Source organism: Scyliorhinus canicula, chromosome 19 (genome assembly GCF_902713615.1).
Source record: "Scyliorhinus canicula chromosome 19, sScyCan1.1, whole genome shotgun sequence".
Taxonomy (NCBI): domain Eukaryota; kingdom Metazoa; phylum Chordata; class Chondrichthyes; order Carcharhiniformes; family Scyliorhinidae; genus Scyliorhinus; species Scyliorhinus canicula.
This window is the reverse complement of record NC_052164.1, coordinates 100,362,197-100,387,176: the sequence shown is the minus strand read 5'-3', so window position 1 is coordinate 100,387,176 and position 24,980 is coordinate 100,362,197. Positions and strand designations below refer to the sequence as shown.

The window sequence follows — 24,980 nt, the reverse complement described above, 5'->3', positions numbered from 1 at the left end:
GGGAATTCCCAGACAATGGGAAGGGGGTTCCCAGGCAATGGGGGGGGGGGAGGTTCCCAGGCAATGGGGAGGGGGTTTCCCAGGCAATGGGGAGGGGGTTCCCAGGCAATGGGGGGGGGGGGTTTCCCAGGCAATGGGGAAGGGGTTTCCCAGGCAATGGGGGGGGGGGGGGGGGGTTCTCAGGCAATGGAGGGGGGGGGTTTCCCAGGCAATGGGGAGGGGTTTCCCAGGTAATGGGGAGGGGGTTCCCAGGCAATGGGGGGGGGGGGTTCTCAGGCAATGGGGGGGGGGGGGTTTCCCAGGCAATGGGGAGGGGGCTCCCAGGCAATGGGGAGGGGGTTTCCAGGCAATGGGGAGGGGGTTCCCAGGCAATGGGGGGGGGGGGGTTCCCAGGCAATGGGGGGGGGGGTTCCCAGGCAATGGGGGGGGGGGGGGGGGTTCCCAGGCAATGGGGAGGGGGTTCCCAGGCAATGGGGAGGGGGTTCCCAAGCAATGGGGAGGGGGCTCCCTGGCAATGGGGGGGGGGGGGAGTCCCAGGCAATGGGGGGGGGGGGCTCCCAGGCAATGGGGGGGGGGGGCCTGGGTGATTGTACTCTGGGAAGAGTTGTACCTTGACATCTCCGATGGTGCCACCCAGGTGGCTTCCTGGCACTGCCAGGGTGCCAGGCTGGCAGTGCCAAGATACCCAGATGGCATCTTGCCTGTGCTGGGGATTGGGGCTGGGGGCGGCCGGGGGGGGGGGGGGGGGGGTACCCAGCCCTTATGAGGTAGGGTGCAGGTGCAGGGGGGGGGGGGGGGGGGTGACCCCCTAATTGGTGTGTTGGGGCATGGGGGTGGGGTGGTCTGGGTTCCGCGGGGAGGGGGATACAGAGATCAGCACACCATTTAACAATGGCCCCCTGATCTCTTCCTGCACTGACGGGCGGAGCTGGAAATGGGACTAAGTGTGGGACGGGGGTGGGGGGGAGAGGGGGGGGGGGGGGGGTCCTTCCTCGGCAAAGCACAGAAATTAAGCAGAATCCCGTTTAATAGCCGGGCCGTTCTCGGCTCTGCCAGACCGTCACGGGACACTGTTTCATTTCCGTTAAATCGCACCCAGAGAGAAACCGTTTTCTCTGGCGGGTGGATTCAAGACAAGGGATTAACCTCGGGGGTGAAAGGGGAAACAGTTTTTCAAACAAAGTACTACGGGGTCTGGAACACACTCCCTCACAAACCGTGGGTGCTGGGGGTCAGCTGGAGATGGGTAGATTTTTGTCCATAAGGTGGGTAGATGACTTTGAGGCTTGGCCTCGAGAGTCACAGAGTAGGAAAGGCACAGAACGAAGCCATTTGGCCCATCGAGATCAGGCATGATCTAATTGAATGCTGGCCCTGAAAGGCCCTTCTCCTGCTGCTCTGATGGTGGCGATATTTTCTAAAAGCGCGCTGCTTTCCTGAAATTTATCCCATTTCATAGTTAGGTCAGGAAGCGGACAAATCCCCAACCAAAGAAAACCTGGGAATTCCTACAGTTTACATGGATAATTGTAACATTTTTTTTTGTGCACTACTTCGGAATGGAGAAAGGTTTAACTGTGCTGGGGCAAGAATTCTCTATCAGCATGATCGTTGGAAAGTGTCTATTCCAGGACACACTTCTGGCTATGTTTTGGTTTCAATATGAATTTGGAAGTGCCTCCAAACCCCCCCAAATTTCACAGAAAAATCAGTTCCTTCTGCATTGCGGAATAAACAATAAATAATAGAGTAGAGAAATGGGATTAGGCTAGATGGTTCTGGATGCCGGGCTAGTACCAGAGAGGTTTAGCTGGGCCAAATAGACACATGCTGTGCTGAAATTGAATCCCACCTTCTGTTATCTCCAGATCATTATCACTCATGCCCCTCCCCCCACTCCATTTCTTGCCCAAAACTTTCAATCAGTGCCCCCACCCCAGTCCTCAGTCATCATTCGCCACCAGCTAATGTGAAGTGCTTTCTAATAGAACTTATAGTGGAGAAGGAGGCCATTCGGCCCATCAAGTCTGCACCGGCTCTTTGAAAGAGCACCCTACCCAAGATCAACACCTCCACCCTATCCCCATAACCCAGTAACCCCACCCAACTCTAAGGGCAATTTTGGACACTAAGGGCAATTTATCATGGCCAATCCACCTAACCTGCACATCTTTGGACTGTGGGAGGAAACCGGAGCACCCGGAGGAAATCCACGCAGACACGGGGAGGATGTGCAGTGACCCAAGCCGGGAATTGAACCTGGGTCTCTGGAGCTGTGAAGCAATTGTGCTAACCACCATGCTACCATGCTGCCCTATCTCTCTCCCTTAACTCACCTGTCATTATCTTTATCAAATCTCCCTAAAGACAGGTGTATCGCTGGGAGCCTGCGCACAATCACAGGAAACGGGCCCCGAGTGGCGTTCTCCACAGAGAGCTGGCAGGGACTCGACGGTCAGGAAAGTCTTTCTCCTGTGCCATTGTGACTTTATAATTGCTAGGATTCTGTGACTGGATAAAGATTCCATTCCAGGATTTCCTCCCAGCTTTCCCTCCACTCCTACCGCACTGTGCACTTGTTTCATGTCTGCGTTTGTTAAAGTTTTACGGGGAAAGAGAGAGAGAAAAGCAACATTTCTCTCAATCAGTCCAACTCCTCATTAAGAGGAAGTTTTTACCTCCACTCGAGTCACCCTTAATACCTAAGCTCACCTGAAGATGAGGGTGAGGGGGAGGATTTTCCGAGTCCTTTTCTGTTGGGAAATGTAACCGGGGCTCGTGTTGAACTGATGGCTTCGAATCATTACAGGGGCTGTGGCAGGTGAGTCTGTTTAAATGCTACAAGGCTGCTCTCGTTCTCTCCCTCTCGTTCTCTCACTCGTTCTGTCTCTCTCGTTCTGTCTCTCTCTCTATTTGCTGACTTTCTTCTGTTACTGGATGCTGTTTAACAGCATTTGTACTCAGCAAAAGATCTTGGTCTTTTTTTTTTCACCAAAGGTTTTGGTTTTGGCGAACAGGAAATATTTCTCCAGCTGCCAGGGGTCTGGGAGCAAGTTGCTGTGTTTGTTTGTTTGTCAGGAGGCTGTGTGTTCTGGGTTTTGGCACCCGGCCCATGGTGAGCCCAGAATTTTACCCACATTTCCTCCTTCTCAACCTTTTGCAGAGAGCAGCGATGTGAGATCGTGGCCGTGTGCAGATGCACTGTAAGCCCTCCGCGAGAGGTTTCTGTCTGAGCGTTTGTGCTCTGCACTCTCTTGTTGGCAGCACTTCCAGAACTGTTAACCTTTCAAAGCCTGGGGTACCGAAATAGAAAGTTTAAAAAAAGAGATTTTGGATGAGGAGCTTGTCTTTAGATAATGAAGGGTTTTACAGAATGTGGTTTTACCCCTATTCTATAATAATGGGCATTAGATTGGCTCAGTTGATGGAAGTCTCGCCTCTGAATCAGAAGCTTGAAGCTTCTCGAGAAAGTCCAGGACATGAGCGCACAGAGAGAATCAGGACAAACCGTCCTTTGCCCTGGACCTCATATCAAGCCTCCTCTGGCTGGATCAGTGGCTCAGACGCACATTACTGATTTTCAAGAACCACTTCTTTCAAGTGTCCTGGCCAACACTCTACCCTGCACTAGTGGTGGATGTTGGTCTTGAATCTCCCTGAGTTTGTGGGATCTTGCTGTGTGCAAAATTACCATTGCATTTAGCCTCATAATAACAGGATGCGCTTCAACTTAGTCTCCTGCATGGCAAGTAAAACTGATATTCTAAATTCCATCTTTTCTTTCGCGGCGCCTGAGTAACTACTTCGTAAAACACCAAATACTTTGTCAGTGCTAACAAAACTCAGATCAGCTTCTACTCCGCAAAAGTAATACCGGGGGCTTGGAGGGCTGAATTACATGGACAATTTCCATTCAGGTGGTTTCTACTTCTGGGTTTGAAATGGTTACGGGGCGGCATTACTGAGGCATATAAATTCATGAAAAGATCCAACAGGGTTGACACCCCCGATGAGGCTGTTCGGAACCTTAAGATTGGAGGCAGGCCGTCCAGGAGCAGGAACATTGTCAGGCAACACAAGGGTAGAAATCTGCAACTCTTTTGGCTCAGTTGTGGATCGGTTAAGTATTATTAGGCTAAAGGTATCAGGGGATGTGGAGCAGAAGCAGGAAAATTGAAGGTTCAGACCAGCAATTGGATGGCAGAACAGATTGGAGGGGCTGAATGGCCTTCTCCAGTTCTTATGTACTTTCAATTTGCTGCAGATCCTTTCCTCTCTCTGCTAATCAAATTTGCAAAGTGTTTTACAAATTCTCACGAAACCAATGGTTTTAACTTTAAACGTATAATCCTGTTAAGTATTTAAAATTCCTTCACAGACTGTTCATTGTCACCGCACAGCGACTGCGTGTCTAAGGTGACATTAATGTACAAAAACCTCCCAGGGCAGGAGTGGAACAGAAGAAATGAACTGAACTAATGAAGATTTGGGTAAAGGTCTTTGAGGTTCCACCAGGAAATCAGCAAAGAGATGTGAAATCATAGGGATTGAGCAGAGCGCATCAAGGTGGGGTATTGGGGGGAGGCGGGGAGGGCAGGGAGGCAAAAGGGAGAGATTTGGAAAGAGATTTTGGAAGGGAATTTGAGAGAGGGTACCAGCTGGTCTATCTAATGTTCTTTAACAGTGTTCTAAGTGTCCGCTGTGATTTAGTTGGTGGCCGTCTCACGTCTGAATCAAACACTCATGGGTTTAAGTCCCACTTCAGAAACTTTCTTTAAATTGTTAACTTACAGGATGTGGGCATCGCTGGCTAGGACAGCATTTATTGCCCATCTCTAATTGCCCTTGAGAAGGTGGCAGTGAGCTGCCTTCTTGAACCGCTGCAGCCCATATGGTGTATGTACACCCACTGTGCTGTTAGGGATGGAGTTCCAGCGATAGTGGAGGAACGATGATACATTTCCAAGTCAGGGTGGTGAGTGACTTGGAGGGGAACCCCCAGGTGATGGTGTTCCCACGTGCCTGCTGCCTGTGTCCTTATAGGTGGTTGTGCGTTTTGGGAGGTAATGATTTAGCACATGATCTAGTTTGCAACACACAGTACAGTACAGAGGGAGTGCTGCATTGTTAGAGGTGCTGTCTTTCAGATGAAGCACCCTCTCAGGTGGGCGTGAAAGATTCCACAGCACCAATGGGAGAAGGTCTACCCAGTGTCCTAGCCAATATCCATCTCTTTATAATATCACTAAACTGGTTTTCCTTTTATCCGTTCACATGCTGTGGGCATTGCTGGCAACGCCAGCATTCATTGCCCATCACTAAATGCCCTTGAGAAGGTGGTGGTGAGCTGCCATCTTGAATGTAACTGAGTGGCTTGCTAGGCCGTTCCAGAGGGCAGTTAAAAGTCAACCACATTATCATTGGTGTGGATTCGTATAAAAGGCCAGGCCAGGAAAAGATGGCAGATTTACTTCCCCGAAGGGCAATAATGAACCAAATGGTCCCCATTCCTGATATTAGCTTTTTTATTCCAGATTTATGTCATTAACTGAATTTAGATTCTTCATATGCCCTGGCGAGACTTGAACTCACAACCCAGGATGGTTAGTCTGGACCTCTGGGCTACCAGTCCATAACCACCTACCAATCATTGCAGTCTGTGGGAGCTTGCTAGGCAGAAAACGGTTGCTGCATTTCCCACATTACAGGAGTGACTCCACTTCAGAAATGACGATGGTGTTAAACTCCATCCACCTGGAAAAGCAAAGAAAGGCCCCCTCGTAGCAGCATCCTTTTTTGGGGTTTTTTATTTTTGTATATGAAGGATTTCACGCTCGTTGCTTTCCCTGACCGCCCCATAAATCCGTTCCACAGGTTGATCATTCTCTGTGAGGAAAAGCGTCCCAACGTCACCACCCGTGAGGCAGTGCGAATCTGAGCCTCCTTGTCCTGTCATTCCCGCCTCACATTCAGATTTTTTCACTGAACCGGGGGGGTTATCTGTTCGATGTCTCAAAATTTTATTTATTTATTTTAATATAATTTTTATTGGAATTTTTTACAGAAAATATAAAACGTAACGACAAACAATGAAATGCAACAAAATAACCCATAATAACTGTAACACCCCCAGACCGTATCGACGGATGTATCCCATCCCCCACCCCCCCCAACCCCAATGAACAACAGAAGAACTTAAAAATAAATTTAAATTAAATAAACAAACATAGTCATCGTCCGCCACCCCCCTCCCCCAACACCTTTTCCCTCCCCCTTCCCCCCCACCCCCCCGGGTTGCTGCTGCTACTGTCCCCGTACCCTATCGTTGAGCGATGTCTCAAAAATGATGAACAGGTTTGAATCCCAGGCGATGTTTACACTTGAAAAATGAAAATTGCTTATTGTCACGGGTCGGCTTCAATGAAGTTACTGTGAAAGGCCCCTAGTCGCCACATTCCGGTGCCTGTTCGGGGAAGGGGGGGGGGCGGGGAGAGGCCAAATCTTTGGACCACAAAGGTAAGAGAGTCACTATCAAACCAAACACATAAGGGGGGGCGAGGTCCTTTACCCAGAGAGTGATGAGAATGTTTAACTCAACTACCACAGGGTGTGATTAAAGTGAATAGTATTGAAACAAATTTACATTTAAAAAGAAGCTGGATAATCTTATGAGGGAGAAGTTATTGGAAGAATATAAGACCATGGAAATAGGAGGAAGCCATTCAACCCCTTGAGCTTCCTCCTCCGTTTAATAAGATCATGGCTGATCTCACACTCACAAAGTCCACTTTCCTGCCTCAGCTCCATCACCCTTACTCCCCCACTGACTAAAAACCTGACAATCTCAATCTTGAAAATGTTCAAGGGCTCAGCCACCAGAGCTTGCTGGGATGAAGAATTCCAAAGATTCACCACTCTTTGAGAGAAGAAATTTAGGTGCAGCACAGTGGTTAGCACTGCTGCCTCACAGCGCCAGCGACGTCGGTTTGATTCCGGCCTTGGGTCACTGTCTGTGCGGAGTCTGCACCTTCGCCGCGTGTCTGCGTGGGTTTCCTCCGGGTGCTCCGGCTTTCTCCCACAGTCCAAAGATGTGCAGGTTAGGTGGATTGGGCCTTAGTGTCCAAAGGTCAGGTGGAGTTATTGGGTCATGGGGATAGGGTGGGGGCGTGGGCCCAGGTAGGGTGCTCTTTCAGAGGGTCAGTACAGACCCGATGGGCCGAATGGCCTCCTTCTGCACTGCAGTAATTCTATGGCTCTAAATTTTTCTTCAGATCCGTCTTAAATGAGCATCCCCTTATTCTGTGACTTTGTCCTCTGGTCCTACACTTTCCCAGGAGTGAAAACTTCCTCTCAACATTTACCCTCTAAGAATCTTATGTTTCTGGGATCAGTTGAAGTGGGGTGGGAGGAGACAGGTGAGGGGTATGAACACTGACACAGGGCAGGAAGGCTCCATGACCTGATTCTATTATCTGTAAGCTCTGGGCAAGTCTGCATAGCTCTGAAGAGTTACTTTCTTGGATGCTTTCTTTCCAAGTCAGAAAGACCGAGGTTCTCCAGCCGTGTCTTCCTTGTTCTGTCCCCCTGAAACTGGGGCCCGGATTCGTGACTCGTGCTGCAAGAATCTGAATCTCTTTCTTACACCTCGTTGACCTGAACGGAATTTGCAATAAACGTACAATAATTTTTTTTAAAACAGCCAATCCTTAAAGAGCGTCACCTAATCTTGCTTATTGGACAGGTTGATTGGACAGGAAGGAGTAAACTAATTGAATTTGTGTATCATCCACATGGGGGAACCATCAGCCCCAGCTGTAACCAGTTACCAGTTTAATAGTCTGGAATTTTAAATGTATATTTAAGTCTATACAATAACGTTTCATATGTGACACCCAGGGTCGTTTGTTGCTTCCAGGTTTTTTTGACTGGTTTCCCTGTACAGGAACATTTATCTTGGTCACTATAAAGCTGACTTAATAACCAATCTGGGAGAAAATAACTTCAACACTGGCCTCGGAATGGTTTATTATATCAAATATATCTGGGCGGCACAGTGGTTAGCACTGTTGCTTCACAGCGCCAGGGTCCCAGATTCGATTCCCTGAGTCTGTGAGGAGTCTGCACGTTCTCCCCGTGTCTGCGTGGGTTCCACCCCCACAACCTGCAGGGTAGGTGGATTGGCCACGCTAAGTTGCCCTTTAATTGGAAAACTTTAAGAAAGGAGGACTGTAAACACCATCTTCTCAATAAATGCTGGCCTAACCAGCGACACCCATTCCCAGGAGTGAAAACTCTGTCAGTCCCATTTTGACATTTTCATTTCAAAAATGACGCAGCTGCTTCAGAGGATAGTTAGGAGTCAACCGTGGACTGGAGTCACATAAAGAGGTCAGAACAGAGGGATGTTGGTGAACCCATCAGGATTTTATGTCAGTCTGATAGCCTCATGGTCATTTTTATTGAAACTCGAGAGAGTTTCAGATTTCCAATATGCTGTGTGAGGTAGTGCTTCCTGGTTTCAACCTGAGTTTGTCCATATTTTGTTACGTTTGATCTTGTATTCCAAACTGATTCATACAACTGTGTTTAATCCTCGATTTGAAACTCTTGTATTTGAAACTAATGGGCCCTGCCCACATCTCCCGATTTTAATTTCTGACTGTTCCTTCTTCGCCCTGGGAAGTGCCAGTGGTGCAGACGTCTCCAAGATCGAGGAGATGGAAAAGATGTTGAAGGAGGCGCAAGCTGAGAAGGCCCGACTTTTGGAAACCAGGGTACGTACCTCAGGATTTCACTGAAACTAAGATCCAGCTGGGGGGGGAAGCTCAGGAATTAATCCATGTCACCACCCCGGTTATGTTTAATTGGTAAAATGAAGAGCCTATTCCCTGCCGACTGCACTGCCACGCCACCGTACCTCACCCCCACCCTGAAGCTATTTCTAGCTTTAGCACGGTAGCACAATGGTTAGCATTGTTGCTTCACTGCGCCAGGGTCACAGCTTCAATTCCCGGCTTGGGTCACTGTCTGTGCAGAGTCTGCACATCCCCTCCGGTATCTGTGTGGGTTTCCTCCGGGTGCTCCGGTTTCCTCCCACAAGTCCCGAAAGACGTGCTGTTAGGTAATTTGGACATTCTGAATTCTCCCTCAGTGTACCCGAACAGGCACCGGGATGTGGCGACTAGGGGTTTTTCACAGTAACTTAATTGCATGGTTAATGTAAGCCTACTTGTGGTGATAAAGATTATTATTATAGATGTTCCCTTCTTCTCCCAGCTCGGTCCTTGCTCACCACTGGCTGTTGTAGTAGGGTGGGAGGAGCCTTGCGACTCTTCCAAACTTCTGTCTCACTTGGACTTGTTAATATTTAACCTCTCGGTTCCGCAAATGAGTTACACACTAAGCCCAGAAGAGGTTCCAGCCACTGTTTGTTCACAGCACTGTGAGTGATGTGCTGCCCTGTCACACGGTCCAAAAGGGCAGATTAGAATCAGGGACATAGCTTCCTTCTTCAGATCGGAGAGCCCCAGAGCCTTCAATAATGTTTCACAATCATTTCCTGTTTAAATTCCAGAAGAGATTAAAATGTTCAGATTTGCGGATTAAAGTTCCAAAGTTTCATGGGGCACTTGTTATGTTTGTATGTATGTGGAGCATATGTGTGGGTGTTGGTATCTGCATATATGGGTGTGTACATTGTATGTGTGTGTGTGTATATATATATATAGGTGTATGTGCACGTACATATTGAAATGCATGTATGTTATGTGTGTTTGTATTGATCGGTTTCTGACCTCTGTACAGCAAAGAGGGTGATTAAACACTCATCAGTTGGAGTTTGTGGGCGGCTGTCTTCACAAAGTAGTGTGGATGTTTGCTAACAGACAGGGGAGAAGACTCCCTCCAGCCACTTTGGTGTAAGCAAAATGACAAACAGTTCCTTTCAAATACATTTACGATTTCAATAAAAAACACCCATTTGGAGCTTGTTCTTTGTTAGCCAAGATTGAATGAAAAGGAATAACTTGTGTGGGATATTTAAATGTCATTGTCCAGCAGCCCAGCTTCTGCTGCCCAAACCCCAGCTGCCTACCGTGCATTAAACAGACAGCTGCAGGTTTAGGGAATGTTTCCTAAAGACGCAGTGAGGATAAATCACTCTCATGCCCTCGATTTGAACCCATTTGGGAGCCCCGCATATTCCCACAGTGCTGTTTAGGTAGGCAGTCCCAAAAGATTGACCCAGCCACAGTAAAGAAACGGACAATTAAAACCCAAGTGTGTGACTTGGAGCTGGTGGTGGTGGTGGCGTTCCCCTGTGTCTGCTGGCCTTGTCTTTCCAGGAGGTGGAGGTGACTGGTTTCGGGAAGCCGCTGCCCATCACTTGGTGAGTCGGGACCATTCTCTGGACTCTGACGCTGACGGTGTTCCCCTCTCACTCCCCACAGGCCCGTGAGATGGAAATGCGTCGCCAGGCCTTTGACGAAGAACGCAAGAGACGAGAAGAGCTGGAGAAGAGGCTGCAGGACGAGACCGATCACCGGCAGCAGTTAATCGATAAAGAGGTGAAGATGCGGGAGAAAAACTTTTCACAGGTACCTGTTCACCGGGAATGCGTAAACTTACTTGATAAGATTGCAGAACAAGAGAATGTAAGGCTCCTGGCTGCTTGGCAAAGGTGCAGGTTATATTTTTGTTGTTGGTCACAAAGAGAAAAGAAGTAGAGGTGCCATGCTCTAAATTTGTAAAATATAGTGTAGGATTTATTTGGAGATGTTGCTTCTGCAGGGTAAGATGGTGAACCGAAAGCCCACGCAAACACTTCACTGACACCACAACAGATCACGTGATGTTCCACCAGCAGGCAGTCTTACCTGAATACATAACACCCCTCCCGCTTACTCCGTTTGTGCAAACGACGTTTTCTCTCAAACACATTTAATACGTTAACAACAGACCCAACTATATATTTCTTGCATTGCACCATTATGTTGTCTATACATCTTTACATTAGTAAGACATCTGCCTCTTTTAGGTAATCTTCAACATTCAAGAATTTGGCTCTTTGCGATCATTCAAGTGCGATCCTGTTCACTTATTGCCGGTACGTCTTGGGAAATAAACTCAGTGTCTGGCTCTGTTGGTGCTGAAGGTTCTGCAGTCACCAATTCGGGAATTTCCTCTGCAGTAGATCTCAGTTCTGACGTATCACTGTCCAAACATTCCAATGTGAATACTTCTGGTGAAATCTCAGCAAACAGCTAGTAATTGGTCAGCATGACATCGCCAAACTCTTTCATCATCTGTCTGGATAGTGTAAGATAGGGCAGCACGGTAGCATTGTGGATAGCACAATTACTTCACAGCTCCAGGTTTCCCAGGTTCGATTCCGGCTTGGGTCACTGTCTGTGCGGAGTCTGCACGTCCTCCCCGTGTGTGCATGGGTTTCCTCCGGGTGCTCCGGTTTCCTCCCACAGTCCAAAGATGTGCAGGTTAGGTGAATTGGCCACGCTAAATTGCCCCTTAGTGTCCAAAATTGCCCTTAGTGTTGGGTGGGGTTATTGGGTTATGGGGATAGGGTGGAGGTGTTGACCTTGGGTAGGGTGCTCTTTCCAAGAGCCGGTACAGACTCGATGGGCCGAATGGCCTCCTTCTGCACTGTAAATTCTATGATAAATTCTATAATATGATATTGCACCAGTCTTTGCTAGGGTGATGGCTAGTGTCCATTTTCCACTCATTGTATTGCTCCTCGCTACTACTCATTCTCCTCAGTTGAAGACTCGACTTTTTGAATTTTGCTCACTCCAGCAATTTGTGCTTATTGTTGTCCCTTGACAATTTCTGAAGTGTCAGATGGTATCAAGAGGTCAAAAACACCACCACACCGCAAGATGGAGGGTGTTGTACACACGATTGGATTAAAGTCATTTAATGTGAATTACAGAAAGCCTGTGATTAAGAGGCTATGTTTACAACCCGTGCTTCAAAGCTGGACATTGTGAAGTAGCTATTAGCAAATAAGCTGACCTTGCATTCTACAGGGAATAAAGAAAGAGCTGTGTTTATTGTTGTAGTAGGGTGTGGTACATGAAGGGTTAATGTGGGACCGAGTACAATGACACCCACACAGTGATGTAGGAAAGCACATGACCCAAAGCTCAGGTCAGTCTAGAGGTGATCAGAGTTGGATAAAGACCGAGGATGGGGTCACCTCCATGCCTGTAGCCTCTGCTGTAAATATGTACATGATTATGAGTTTCTGTTAACATACTCCAGAATATGAAGCCGACTTCTCGGTGTCCGAAGCGGGATTCTTCATTTCTATAGCATCTTTCACAACCTCGGGAGATCCCAAAGTGCACTACGGGCAACAGGCCAAAGATGCGCTGGCTAGATGGATTGGCCATGCTAAATTGTCCCTTAGTGTCCAAAAGTGAGGCGCGATTATGGGTTACAGGGCTAGGATGGGGTGTGGGCCGAGGTAGCGTGCTCTTTCAGAGGTTCAGTGCAGACACGATAGGCAGAATGGCCTCCTTCTGCACCGTAGGAATTCCATGGATTCCATTCTATAGGGAAAGAAACAGGGAGTGGGATCAACTGAGCTGGAACAGATTAGATAGGCTGCATGGCTCCCTGTGTGCTGTTCTAATCTAATGTTTCCAGTAAGAGCCAATGTCTTTCGAATGGAAGAAGATCTTTTCAATGGCAGATTAGTCCCAACGTGAAGCCACCTTCTTGTTGAGGACTTTATAGTGATGTTCTGTCTCCTATTCCACTCAATCATTCTCATTTTGCACTCTAGGCACGACCTTTAACCCGGTATCTACCAATCAGGAAGGAGGATTTTGACCTGCGATCCCACATTGAATCTTCAGGGCACAACCTGGAAATCTGTTACCAAGTGTCCATCACTGAGAAGATGTGTAAGGGTTACCTCACGAAAATGGGTGGGAAAATCAAATCCTGGAGAAAACGGTGGTTTGTGTTCGATCGCATTAAGCGGACATTGTCTTATTACGTGGGTAAGTGGCCTTTTCTGGGGTCTTTTTGAAACGAAACAGCTGGAAATTGCAACCAATGTTTTTATTTATCTAATGTAAAGAGTTGGGGGGAGTGGAGACAGCTGGAAAGGGTACAGAGAACAAAGGGGGGGGGGGGTCAATTGTAATTTTCAAGACTGAGACAGTGATGGCCCACACACACACGCTTTAGGAAAAGCCTTCTTTGCTTTTTGCTTGATGTCCCCTTTAATTCCAAAGTCAAGCCAGGGTGTATTGTGAAAGGGGTATAAATGGACTTCCGGCAGACAGTTTAGTCCCAAGAAATGCACTTTGTGACCTGTGGCTGCAATATGGATGGAAAGCTAAAAGGCAGAGGGTAAATACAATGCTAATTACAGCGGTGTCCGATTCCAGTCTGTCTTGTCATTGATGGTTCAGAACACAGAATTTGTGTGAGAGGAAGCAAGCAAAGCTCGCATCAAATGGATCAATCTTCTGTTTGGCAGTAGGAAGGTATTAGAGCAGGGACTCTGTTACTCTACGTCTTATACAGCTGTGATGTGGAGCTGCCGGCATTGGACTGGGGTGAGCACAGAAAGAAGTCTTACAACACCAGGTTAAAGTCCAACAGGTTTGTTTCGAATCACTAGCTTTCAGAGCGCAGCTCCTTCCTCAGGCGAATGACCTCACTCACCTGAGGAAGGAGCAGTGCTCCGAAAGCTAGTGATTCGAAACAAACCTGTTGGACTTTAACCTGATGTTGTAAGACTTCTTACTGTTATGCACTGGAATGGGCAGAGAGCTGAAGACGGAGGTGTTATAATATACATCCAGGTATATGATGGAGTGCAGACCGGCAGGGATTGACACACAGGATGATCAGTGAACACACAGAACACAGCAGCCAATCACCAGACAGGACACAACCACTATAAAGCCAGAGGGCACCAGCTTTCCCGCTCTCTCGGGACCCAGCCTCTGAGACAGTCAGAGTTCGTGAGCAGCAGCCAGTGCAAACACCATGTGGTAGTAAGATAGTCTGGTCAGGTTAGCCTCGGGTCTCCAGTCAAGTCAGCATAGTGTCAACCCACAGTTGAACATGTATAATAGTTAGAAGTTAAATACAATTGTGTTGCATCTCATCAAGTGTTGGAAGTTTGTCCCTCGCTACACTGCATCAAGCGCAGTCCACATCGACCCAGCCTGCCCAACACATCAGGAGGGAGAGCAGGAGATTGTGGATTAGACAAGACACACTGCTCCTGTTTCAGTATTGTCTGAGCAAACCAGATTGATTAAAGAGATCAGAGAAAGGAGTCACTGGGGATTCTGTGTCATCTGGATTGTCACCAACCAAGGGAATTAGGGATCACAGACATGCAACCTGTTGGTGTTAACCATATCTGCGGACTTCAGGTGGAATAAGCTGATGAATGTGATGCAGGGACCAAAATGATTAAGTGGGAAGTGAGAGGTCCTGCAGAATGGAGCCCGAGTCATGGGAGCCCATCTTTCATGGGATTTGGCAAATAGCATTTGGATCCCATCCCTAATTGTCCTTGAACTGAGTGGCTAGTCCGATCATTTCAGGGGGCAGCAGGTAAGAGCGATCTACAGCAATGTCGGAGCCACATGGAGGCCGGGCTGGGTAAGAACGGCAGATTTCCTTCCCGAAAGGTCGTTAATGAACCAGATTGGGTTTTACAACCAATCTGTCACTATTTCTGAGACTAGATTTTAATTCCAGATTTCTGTCCCTGAATTCAAATTCCAGCAGCTGCTCTGGTCGAATGTGACCCCTTGTCCCCAGAATATTGACTCTGGATTGCTAGTCCAGTGACATTACCATGACGCCACCTTCTCCCCCTGATCGCTACCCAGTGACTAACAGCGCGAGTGTAGACACCAAGAGTGGAATTTCCCTGAGATTTGTCAGTGGCTCTGACTGGAACCCAGTGTGTTCCTCTCCAGAGTTTTAGACCAGATTGTCTGGCACCCAGCGCACAGAGAATCCGTGGGCGTGGTTTACACTGTCACAGTGATAGAGCCGGCAAGGCTAGCTCGACCGAGATTGGAGTGCCATCTTTGAATGGGCCCCCCGGGCCCTCCAGGCATCTCGCAGCTTCGGCTTTCACTTGTGAAAGCCAGTAACGATTCACGCCAGTGTGACATCACGCCACCGTGGTGCAGGACCCATCGTAGACGGACCCTATGGCGTAAAGCCGTTTGAATTTATTCAAGTTAATGAAAATCAGGTTCATGTCCAGAGAGAGGAAAGAGATGAGAATGGAAACACTTGTGGAAAAAAGGAGAAATCTGGTTATTTTAATTAAAACAATGTAATTCTTCGACAGATAAACACGAAAGTAAGTTAAAGGGAGTGATTTATTTTCAAGCCATCGAGGAGGTTTACTACGACCATCTCAGAAGTGCCTCAAAGGTAAGAACACTTAAAAAGCTAACACTACTCAGAACCAGTAACAGTAAAGCAGCGCAGCCTGCATCTCTCTCCCATACTCTCACACATACTGCTCTTCATAGCTCAGTTGGCAGCACTCTCTCCTCAGGGTCAGGAGGGTGAAGGTTCGAGTCCCACACCAGGGCTTTGAGCAGTTGGTTTCCGCAGTCCTGGGCCCAGGAAATACTGCGTTGTCAAAAGGTGGGGTTGTAAGGTGGGCGGCACGGTGGCACAGTGGTTAGCACTGCTGCCTCATGGCGCCAGGGGCCCAGGCTCAATTCCGGCCTTGGGTCACTGTCTGTGTGGAGTTTGCACTTTCTCCCCGTGTGTGCGTGGGTTTCCTCCGGGTGCTCCGGTTTCCTCCCACAGTCCAAAGATGTGCGGGTTAGATGGATTGGTCAGGCTAAATTGTCCCTTAGTGTCCAGAGATGTGCAGGTTAGGTTATGGGTTACAGGGATAGAAGGGAGAGTGTGAATGGATAGCCCATTTATAGGGTTGGTGAAGACTCGATGGGCCGAATGGCCGCCTTCTGCACTGTAGGGATTCCATGATAAACTAGGTTTTGGCTGCCTCTTCACATGGATAACGCTCCCATGTCAAGGTGAGTAGCAAATGGACTTTGGAGAGGGTGGAAAAGAGGATTCACTTGAACAATACCAGGGTTGAAGGAATACAGCTTTGTGGAAAGACTAGAGAGCTGGGATTGTTCTCCCTGGAGCACAGAAGGTTAAGGGGAGATTTAATAGAGATGGTCAAAATTGTGAAGGATTTTGATGGAGTAAATAAAGGGAAAGTGTTTCCCGCAGCACCAGGCTCATTATCCTAGGAAACTGAAGGTAAAAGAACCAGAGATAGAGGTGAGGAGAATTATAATTTAGAATGTGCTGCCTGTGGAAGCTGGTTCAACCTTAAAAAGGGAACTGGACAAATTCTTAAATTGCACGGCAACGGGGGGGTGGGGCAGCACGGTGGCACAGTGGTTAGCATTGTTGCCTACGGCGCTGAGGTCCCAGGTTCGAATCCCGGCCCTAGGTCACTGTCCGTGTGGAGTTTGCACATTCTCCCCGTGTCTACGTGGGTTTCACCCCACACAACCCAAAGATGTGCAGGGTAGGTGGATTGGTCACGCTAAATTGCCCCTTAATTGGAAAAAATCATTGGGTACTCTTAAAAAAAAACTTTTTTAATAAAAATTGTTCGGCAACGAAAAGAACAGGAAGAGTGGGACTAAACACAGGTGGGATGGCCTCATTTTGTGCTGTGTCATTCTAAAAATAAAAAGCAGACTAGTTTTTCCAGTGTCTTTACCAATCCAGCCTTGACCCCAGTCTGAATGTTTGTAGAACATTACTGATTGAATGTGGCTGCCACGGGATAGTCAGTCCATTCCAAAAATAATTTGGTGGGTGTAGTACTTTTTGGGAGTTGTAATGTTGCAATGCCAGTATTTATATTATATTCATCATCCCGCCCCCCCCACCCCCCACCACTGGTTTGAACTTTAGGTCTTTGCTCAGGAAATCAATCACTTTATTGGGTCTGTGGTTGGCTGTAATAACAGGGCTTCATTCTATAAAAGGCTGATCTCGTCACAATTCTCTCTTGCGTGGCAAATCTTTGATGTAGTTTGAGTTTAGAAAGTTCACGTCTTTTTTCTGGGATTCAGGACAGTGAAACCATTAAGCCCTAACCAACGTTGGATTTGAGTTATAATGGGGTCACCAACGCATCCCACCCAAATCTTTTTTTTTAATTTAGAGGACGCAATTAATTTTTTCTAATTAAGGGGCAATTTAGCATGGCCAATCCACCTACCCTGCACATCTTTGGGTTGTGGGGGTGAAACCCACACAGACACAGGTAGAATGTACAAACTCCACACGGACAGTGACCCAGCGCCGGGATCGAACCTGGGACCTCGCGTCCATGAGGCAGCAGGGCTAATGCACTGTGCCACAGTGCTGCCCCACCCCACCCCACCCAAATCTAGGAGTATGTTAGAGGTGAAAGTTAGAAACCTGGGGAAGATTTAACCTGACCTGGTGCCATTGCAAACAGCGAGGTTTTAGCTAAGGAGTTTTTTAGGCAAGGAGTTCAACAAAATCAAAATGGAAGAGCTTAGATTGATGTCGCTCCTTTCACAAGTTTGGCATGTCTCCAAGTGCTAGACGGCCAATGACGTACTTCTAAACATAGTGATTGTTGACTAACAAAAGCGGCACCTCCTGACAATGCAGCGCACTCTCTGTGTTGGCATTGGAGGTGCCAATCTAGATTCTCTGGGCTTGAACACATACCTTCTGACTCATAGCAAGTGCGACCCACTGAGCTACGAATGGCACTTAAACCTGCTCAATAGGGGCTGATTTAGCACAGTGGGCTAAACAACTAAACAGCTGGCTTGTAATGCTGAACCAGGCCAGCAGTGCGTGTTCAATTCCCGTACCGGCCTCCCCCAGCAGGTGCCGGAATGTGGTGACTAGAGGCTTCATTGAAGTAACGTCATTGAAGCCTACTTGTGACAATAAGTGATTATTATTATTATAAAAGTTTCATGAAAATGAATGAAATGAAAATGAAATGAAAAAAATAAAATGAAAATGAAAGAAAAATGAAAATTGCTTATTGTCACGAGTAGACTTCAATGAAGTTACTGTGAAAAGCCCCTAGTCACTACATTCCGGCGCCTGTTCGGGGAGGCTGGTACGGGAATTGAACCGTGCTGCTGGCCTGCCTGGGTCTGCTTTAAAAGCCAGCGATTTAGCCCAGTGTGCTAAACCAGCCCCTGATTTTGTTATGTGGTGAACAAGAGAGAGGGCAGCAGGGTGGCGCAGTGGGTTAGCCCTGTTGCCTCACATTGCCGAGGTCCCGGGTTTGATCCCGGCTCTGGGTCACTGTCCGTGTGGAGTTTGCACATTCTCCCCGTGTTTACGTGGGTTTCGCCCCCACAACCCAAAAGATGTGCAGGGTAGGTGGATTGGCCACGCTAAAATGGCCCCTTAATTGGAAAAAATGAATCGGGTACTCTAAATTTATTTTTAAAAAGAACAAGAGAGCACCCCCTTCGATTGCAGCAATGGAACCACGCAATGATGGGTGGGTGAGGCAGTGGATCAATTTAACTCTCCTCTCTTGGTTTGGACAGTGAGTGTATGTTAGTTGATTAAGGAGTCATTTTAACCCAACTCAACCCACCACGGGGACAAGGGGGAGGAGTGGAAAATCAGGCAGCTGGCCCCAGAGATGTCTCACACCCAGGAGGCAAATTTGGTTAAAATGACCCCCCCCCCTTAATGCTTTGTTTGAAGTTACAGCTTTGAGCTCTGCTCAGTATGAACCGGATCACTAACCTGCCTTTTCCAGAGGTTTATTTATTTTTCTGCTTTTCTTCCCTTTTCCTGGCTGCTGCGCTATTTTCTTCATTGTTCTCAGAAGGGATATTTGAACCTGCATAGAATCAATGTACGTATGACTCACAGTTCCCCGTGTTGTGTGTCACCCTTGCACTCTGGTCTTCAAGGCCTCGTCTCTGTTTTATGTCAAAACAACTTCATGACGAGATAGGTTTAAACGCGAAATTATCCTCGGCCAATGAGGTGATAATCTCAGCTCACAGCAGTCCAGAGAGGTGGGATTGTTCCTGGGTGGTGGGAAATCAGCAACTTTTTTACACCCCATCTTCGGCGTCGATAGAAAAGCGAAACAAAAACAACTTCTGTCGCGCCTTCAACATCATAAAAGGTCCCAAAGTGCTCCATAGAAACACACAGCCTCACAAAGTCTGACACCTGAGCCATGTCAGGGCAAGTCAAAGAGGTAGGTTTCCAAGCGTCTTGGGCAAGGGGAGAGAGGCAGGGAGGTTCAGGAAGGGAATTCAGGGATTTAGAAGCCAGGTAACTGAAGGAACGACACCGAGGGCAGAGCTATGGAAATGGGGATGGTCAAGAGCGCAGATACCTCGGAGGGCTTTGCAGCACTCAACCCAGCCCAGGGTCACTGGGAAGCAGCCAGGAGTGAGAATCCTCACCGGCTTCACTACAGAGGTGGGCAGACGTTGGAAACCAGCTCATAAAGACTCCCAGTTTTCGGAGTATGTGAATATGAGTTGGCACCTTCAGAAACATCTGGCGATGAAATGGGGGAAGTCAGATTTACGAGCTTAAATATATGGAAGCTGCTCCCATATCAGTGAGGAAGGAAAAATGGAAAACTTACATTTGTAGAGGCTGTCATCACCTCAGAATGTCTCTAAGTTCTTTACAGCCAATGAAGTAGTTGAAATGTAGTAATTTAGGAGACCCGGTTGTGGAATAGTGCACAGCAAGCTCCTTTCAAACAGCAGTGTGATAATGAAATTAAATTAAATTAAAATCGCTTATTGCCACAAGTAGGCTTCAAATGAAGTTACTGTGAAAAGCCCCTAGTTGGCACATTCCAGCACCTGTCCGGGAAGGCTGTTACGGGAATCGAACCGTGCTGCTGGCCTGCTTGTTCTGCTTTCAAAGCCAGTGATTTAGCCCTGTGCTAAACGACCAGATACCCTGTTTTTACTGATGTTGATGAGGGATAAATAGTGAGCAGGACACCGGAGAGAACTCCCCTTGGCTCTGCTTCAAAACAGAGGCACGCTTCTCATCCACTCGGGACAACAGACTGGGGCTGAGATCACACCCCACCCCCCTCGCCCCCCACCCGCGACCTAACGATCCCACCTTTGGTTTACTGTCTCCAACAGTGTCGTGCTCCCTCTGTACTGCACTGGGAGGTTCCGTCTAGATTTTGTGCTCCATGCTCTGGAGTGGGACAACTTTCCGCCTCCCACGGCCAGAGTAGTACCCATAAAGCCATGGCTGACAGGGAGGTCAGGTGTGTCGATCAAATTGGCCAATTAATTCCACCTCCAAAAGTTGTTAAGAGAAGAGAAAGAACCTGTGGACATGGGGTCGTTATGACATGGAAGGAGGACATTTGGTCCATCAAAGCTATGCCAGCTCTCTGTAGAACAATCCAGGCAGTCATTTCCCCTGGTCTATCCCCAAAGTCTTTCAGGCTTATTTCGCAATAGTGCCATCCAATTACCTTTTGAAATCCAACCTAACCTTGTAGCTAAAATTCCCTCATCCCTGGAACCATTCCGATAAGTCTCCTCCACACCCTCTCGCAAACCCTCAACACATCCTTCCTGAAGTAGAGTGAACTGTACCAGTATTTCGGTTGTGGTCTAACCAGGGCCTTTCACTGGCAAAGGGATTTTTCAGAAGTCTGCATTCTGCGGTGGGTGGGGGTTGTGGGGGGGGAGGGGGGAGGGGGGGGGGGGGCTGCAACAATTATAATGTCATAATTGAGAAATTTTTATTTTTCTTTCCCCCCCCTCCCCCATTTCCTTCCAGAGCCCTAATCCAAGTCTCACATTCTGTGTGAAGACCCACGACCGACTCTACTTCATGGTGGCCCCAACTCCAGAAGCGATGCGAATTTGGATGGATGTGATTGTCACGGGTGCTGAGGGCTACACACAATTCATGAGCTGAGGGCCAGTGAGGACTGGGTTCTTGGGTGGAGTGAGTTGGCATTGAGCCAGTCCTTTGTAGAACCGACCTACCCTGTCCAACAGTGGAGGTCGTGCTGCCTGTCTTGACTGACTCTCTCCGCCCCCAACCCCATCTGTCTCTCTCTTTTTCTCCCCCTCTCTCTTGTTCTCTCTGTTTGAACACCGATTGGGACAACCAGTATACCAGTCCCGACGCACCGTGCGGAGTTCAAGTCACAGATGGATCATTTTATAACGCTTTTGCTGGAACGAAGACTTCAAAAAAAAGTAGAGAAATATCTTCACCTCAAACATAGGGAATGAACCTCTGCCAAAGACTCCCATCCAGTCCTCACAGTTTTGATTTGCCAAATGGATAACTGACGGAGGCAAACAGATTTGTACAAAATAAAATGAGAAAAGAAAACACAGAAAAAAAATGTATCTCCCCGGCTTAAAAATAGAGGCAGTTTACAAAACGGAAAGAACCTCTTCGGTGAACCTCTTCACAACTCTGTAAGCAGGGGTGGATTGACATTACTGCCGGGTCTAAACACACCCGACAACCTCTGCCACCTGAGCGGTGACTCAATGTGTGACTAGAGCTGTTCAGAATCGTTCAGTGTCAAGGGTCGACACGCAAAAAACACGCAAAAAAAAAGCGTCCTCATCGTGCGCACACAGGTGCGTGAACTGATCGTAGCCATAACTGTGCGCTGTAGCACAATCGACTGAGCAAAGTCTGCCGCCTGTGGTCGAGGGTGAGGGAGATTACAGTTCCTCCTTTATGTGCCTTTTCAATACTGGGTCCAGGAATTCCAAGTGCTCAGTCTATGGACTCGTTTTGGCGTTAGCAGCATTTCTCGGGAGTTGAATCAGGGATTGAAATTTGTACTGGTTTATTAAGTTTTGGTTTTGTTGTTGAATTTCTCAGTAAAACAATGGCTACAGCTCGTCTCCCCAATGTGGCAGAGCTTACCTGAACACCTCGAGTGTTTTGCGGGAGGAGAATGGAATTATGTCTTTCCGTGGACTTTTTAAAAAATTATCAAGAACCGTGTAATGCTTCTGCCTCCTACTCTGTACCATAGTTTGCTTCACACACAGTAACCACATGTGACTGTTCTTTATTTATATCTTGCCGGCATCATACCATGGCGAAAAGAAACCTAAATTGAATTTGGAACAAACTTTTAAATGTTTCTCGATGACAATTGGTTAAATGGTTTGAGAGATTCGTTGGTTTGTAGTTTTATGTTGGCCTCGTTAATTGAAAATACGTTCTCACCTCGGTGATGTTTCTTTATCCATGTCTTGACAACCAATCCTATTGAAGGCTTGACTTGTGTCAGATGTTGTAGAACGCTCTGTGGTTGTGGCTTTTGCCAATGCTTGGGCAGCAAGAGCCCTTCTCCAAATGCTTGGCATATTCCTTCTCTGGCACCGGCCAATTGAACCCAGGGATATGGTGTTAGAGTTGGCCTGAGTGCCCTGGGACCGGACACAGCAAGGTCCATCACAGTCCTCATTCTTTGATTGCACCAAATAGAAGCCAAGTGAGGATATGTGTCTGCCCCTGTGGTTGAATAGTCCACTGCCATTGGTTATTCGCACACTCAGATGATGGGTAGTGGAAGCATTCAGGACAGCAAGATCTCAGAGTCCACGGTAAGTTCAGGCCGCTGCGAGAGATCTTATTACCGTGTTAAAAGCCAGACACCTGTTTCTAATCACTCACCAATCACTCTTGATGATGTGGGTTCAGAATTTGTGTCAATAAATTACATTGATGTGTTTTACACTTTGGCTTCTTGTTCAGCCCATAGCTGAGTTTCAAATTGCATTTTGTATTACCAAAATTATTCATTCCCAGTTCTACAACCCCCCCACCCCAGCCACTTCACCCCACCTCACCCCTTCTGACCCCACCTCACCCCTTCTGACCCCACGGTGATATATTCCATGTGACTCGAAGGGAAATGGAGATGATGGGAGGGAAAGGTTCAACAATGTGTAGAAAGAGCGGTGCTCTCGCCCCACACACACACACCAGTACCTGTGTAAATACAGGAAACAAAATCATCATGAGATCTGGAGCTCTCCCAGGATTGACTATCACAATGCAGCGACCTCCTTTTCAAGGTGCATTACCATGGTTACAGGTTGAACTGCACAGGATCGTTTAACCCTTGGCTGTGTGTTTTCGAGCAGTGTTCCATCACAGACTGAAGACATGAAGTTAATTGTAGCAGAAACATAATTGTTTGAAAGTTTCATTCTTCCCGAAACTTTCATCACCAATACATTTTCTGTCATTTCAAAAACAAATGTCATTCAAATCTACCTGTTAATTGAGCAAGGTTTGGGCGGTATTTATTTAACTTTCGTTCGGCAGGATAGACTCCTGGGATCTGGATTGAGGTTACATCAGTTTTCACAATGGTCCCGGTACGAGTGCCGTCACAAGGGGCTGTATCATTCCCTGACCCCACACTGCGGGTACTGATCCTCCCTCTACGCACCTCTCTGACTTTACTGACACTGTTGGACATGAATGAATCAATGGGCTACTAATCTGCCCCCCCCCCCCAACAAAAGTAGACAAAGTTATAATTCTTGTTTTTGATTAAATGGTGTTGTCGGTCTTTCTAGTGAGATTAGAAATCACAGAATCGCTACAGTGCAGAAGGAGGCCATTCGGCCCGTCACATCTGCGCCGACTCTCCGATAGAGAAACCTACCTAGGCCCACTCCCCCACCCAACCTGCAGATCTTTGTGACACTCGGGGGCAATTTATCATGGGCAATCTACCTAGCCTATAGATATTTGGGCTATGGGAGGACCGGAGCACCCAGTGGAAACCCAGGCAGACACTGGGGAGAACGTGCAGACTCCACACAGACACCCAGGACCGGAATTGAATTCGGGTGAATGCACTGTGATACAGCAGTGCTAACCACTGTGCCACCGTGCCATCTGCTATTCATGCATCCATTATCTTACACCCATCATGTGACAGACCCGTCCCCACAAGGACAGTGTTATACACTGACAGACGTGTCATCACCAGTACTGTGTCCTGCCCAGTGTTATACAGTAACAAACCTGCCCATCACTACTGTACCCCAGTGTTACACGTGACAGATCTGTCCCCGCCAGTACTATGCCCAAGTGTTATACAGTCACAGACCCATCTCCAGTACTGTACCCCAGTGTTATACGTGACAGACCTGTCTCCACCAGTACTGTACCCCAGTGTTATACAGTGACAGACCCATCCCTACCAGTACTATACCCCAGTGTTATACAGTGACAGACCCATCCCCACCAGTATTGTGCCCCAATGTTATGCAGTGACAGACCCGTCCCCACCAGTACTATACCCCAGTGTTATACAGTGACAGACCCGTCCCCACCAGTACTATACCCCAGTGTTATACAGTGACAGACCCGTCCCCACCAGTACTGTACCCCAGTGTTATAGTGACAGACCCATCCCCACCAGTACTGTGCCCCAGTGTTATACAGTGACAGACCCATCCCCACCAGTATTGTGCCCCAGTGTTATACAGTGACGGACCCATCCCCACCAGTATTGTGCCCCAGTGTTATACAGTGACAGACCCATCCCCACCAGTACTATACCCCAGTGTTATACAGTGACAGACCCTCCCCCACCAGTACTGTACCCCAGTGTTATACAGTGACAGATCCATCCCCACCAGTACTGTACCCCAGTGTTATACAGTGACAGACCCATCCCCACCAGTACTGTACCCCAGTGTTATACAGTGACAGACCCGTCCCCACCAGTACTGTACCCCAGTGTTATACAGTGACAGACCCGTCCCCACCAGTACTGTGCCCCAGTGTTACACAGTGACAGACCCGTTCCCACCAGTACTGTACCCCAGTGTTATACAGTGACTGACCCATCCCCACCAGTACTGTACCCCAATGTTATACAGTGACAGACCCGTCCCCAC

General features: G+C 47.9%; 1 protein-coding gene across 18 annotated transcripts in view; it reads left to right on the top strand.

Moving 5' to 3' along the window:
• phldb1b (pleckstrin homology-like domain, family B, member 1b) overlaps window positions 1-22,799 on the top strand; it is a 356,171-nt gene extending 333,372 nt beyond the window's left edge. For 15 of the 18 annotated variants that reach the window (XM_038779264.1, XM_038779260.1, XM_038779262.1 and 12 more), the window contains 6 exons: window positions 8,684-8,774; window positions 10,449-10,595; window positions 12,806-13,025; window positions 15,359-15,444; window positions 18,896-18,925; window positions 20,854-22,799. In XM_038779264.1, coding sequence (XP_038635192.1) covers window positions 8,684-8,774; window positions 10,449-10,595; window positions 12,806-13,025; window positions 15,359-15,444; window positions 18,896-18,925; window positions 20,854-20,994 — 715 coding nt within the window. In that variant the 3' untranslated portion in view covers window positions 20,995-22,799. The remainder of the gene's footprint in view (window positions 1-8,683; window positions 8,775-10,448; window positions 10,596-12,805; window positions 13,026-15,358; window positions 15,445-18,895; window positions 18,926-20,853) is intronic. The other 3 variants (XM_038779278.1, XM_038779261.1, XM_038779276.1) reach the window with 1 other exon arrangement.
• The last annotated feature ends 2,181 nt before the right edge of the window (window positions 22,800-24,980 follow it).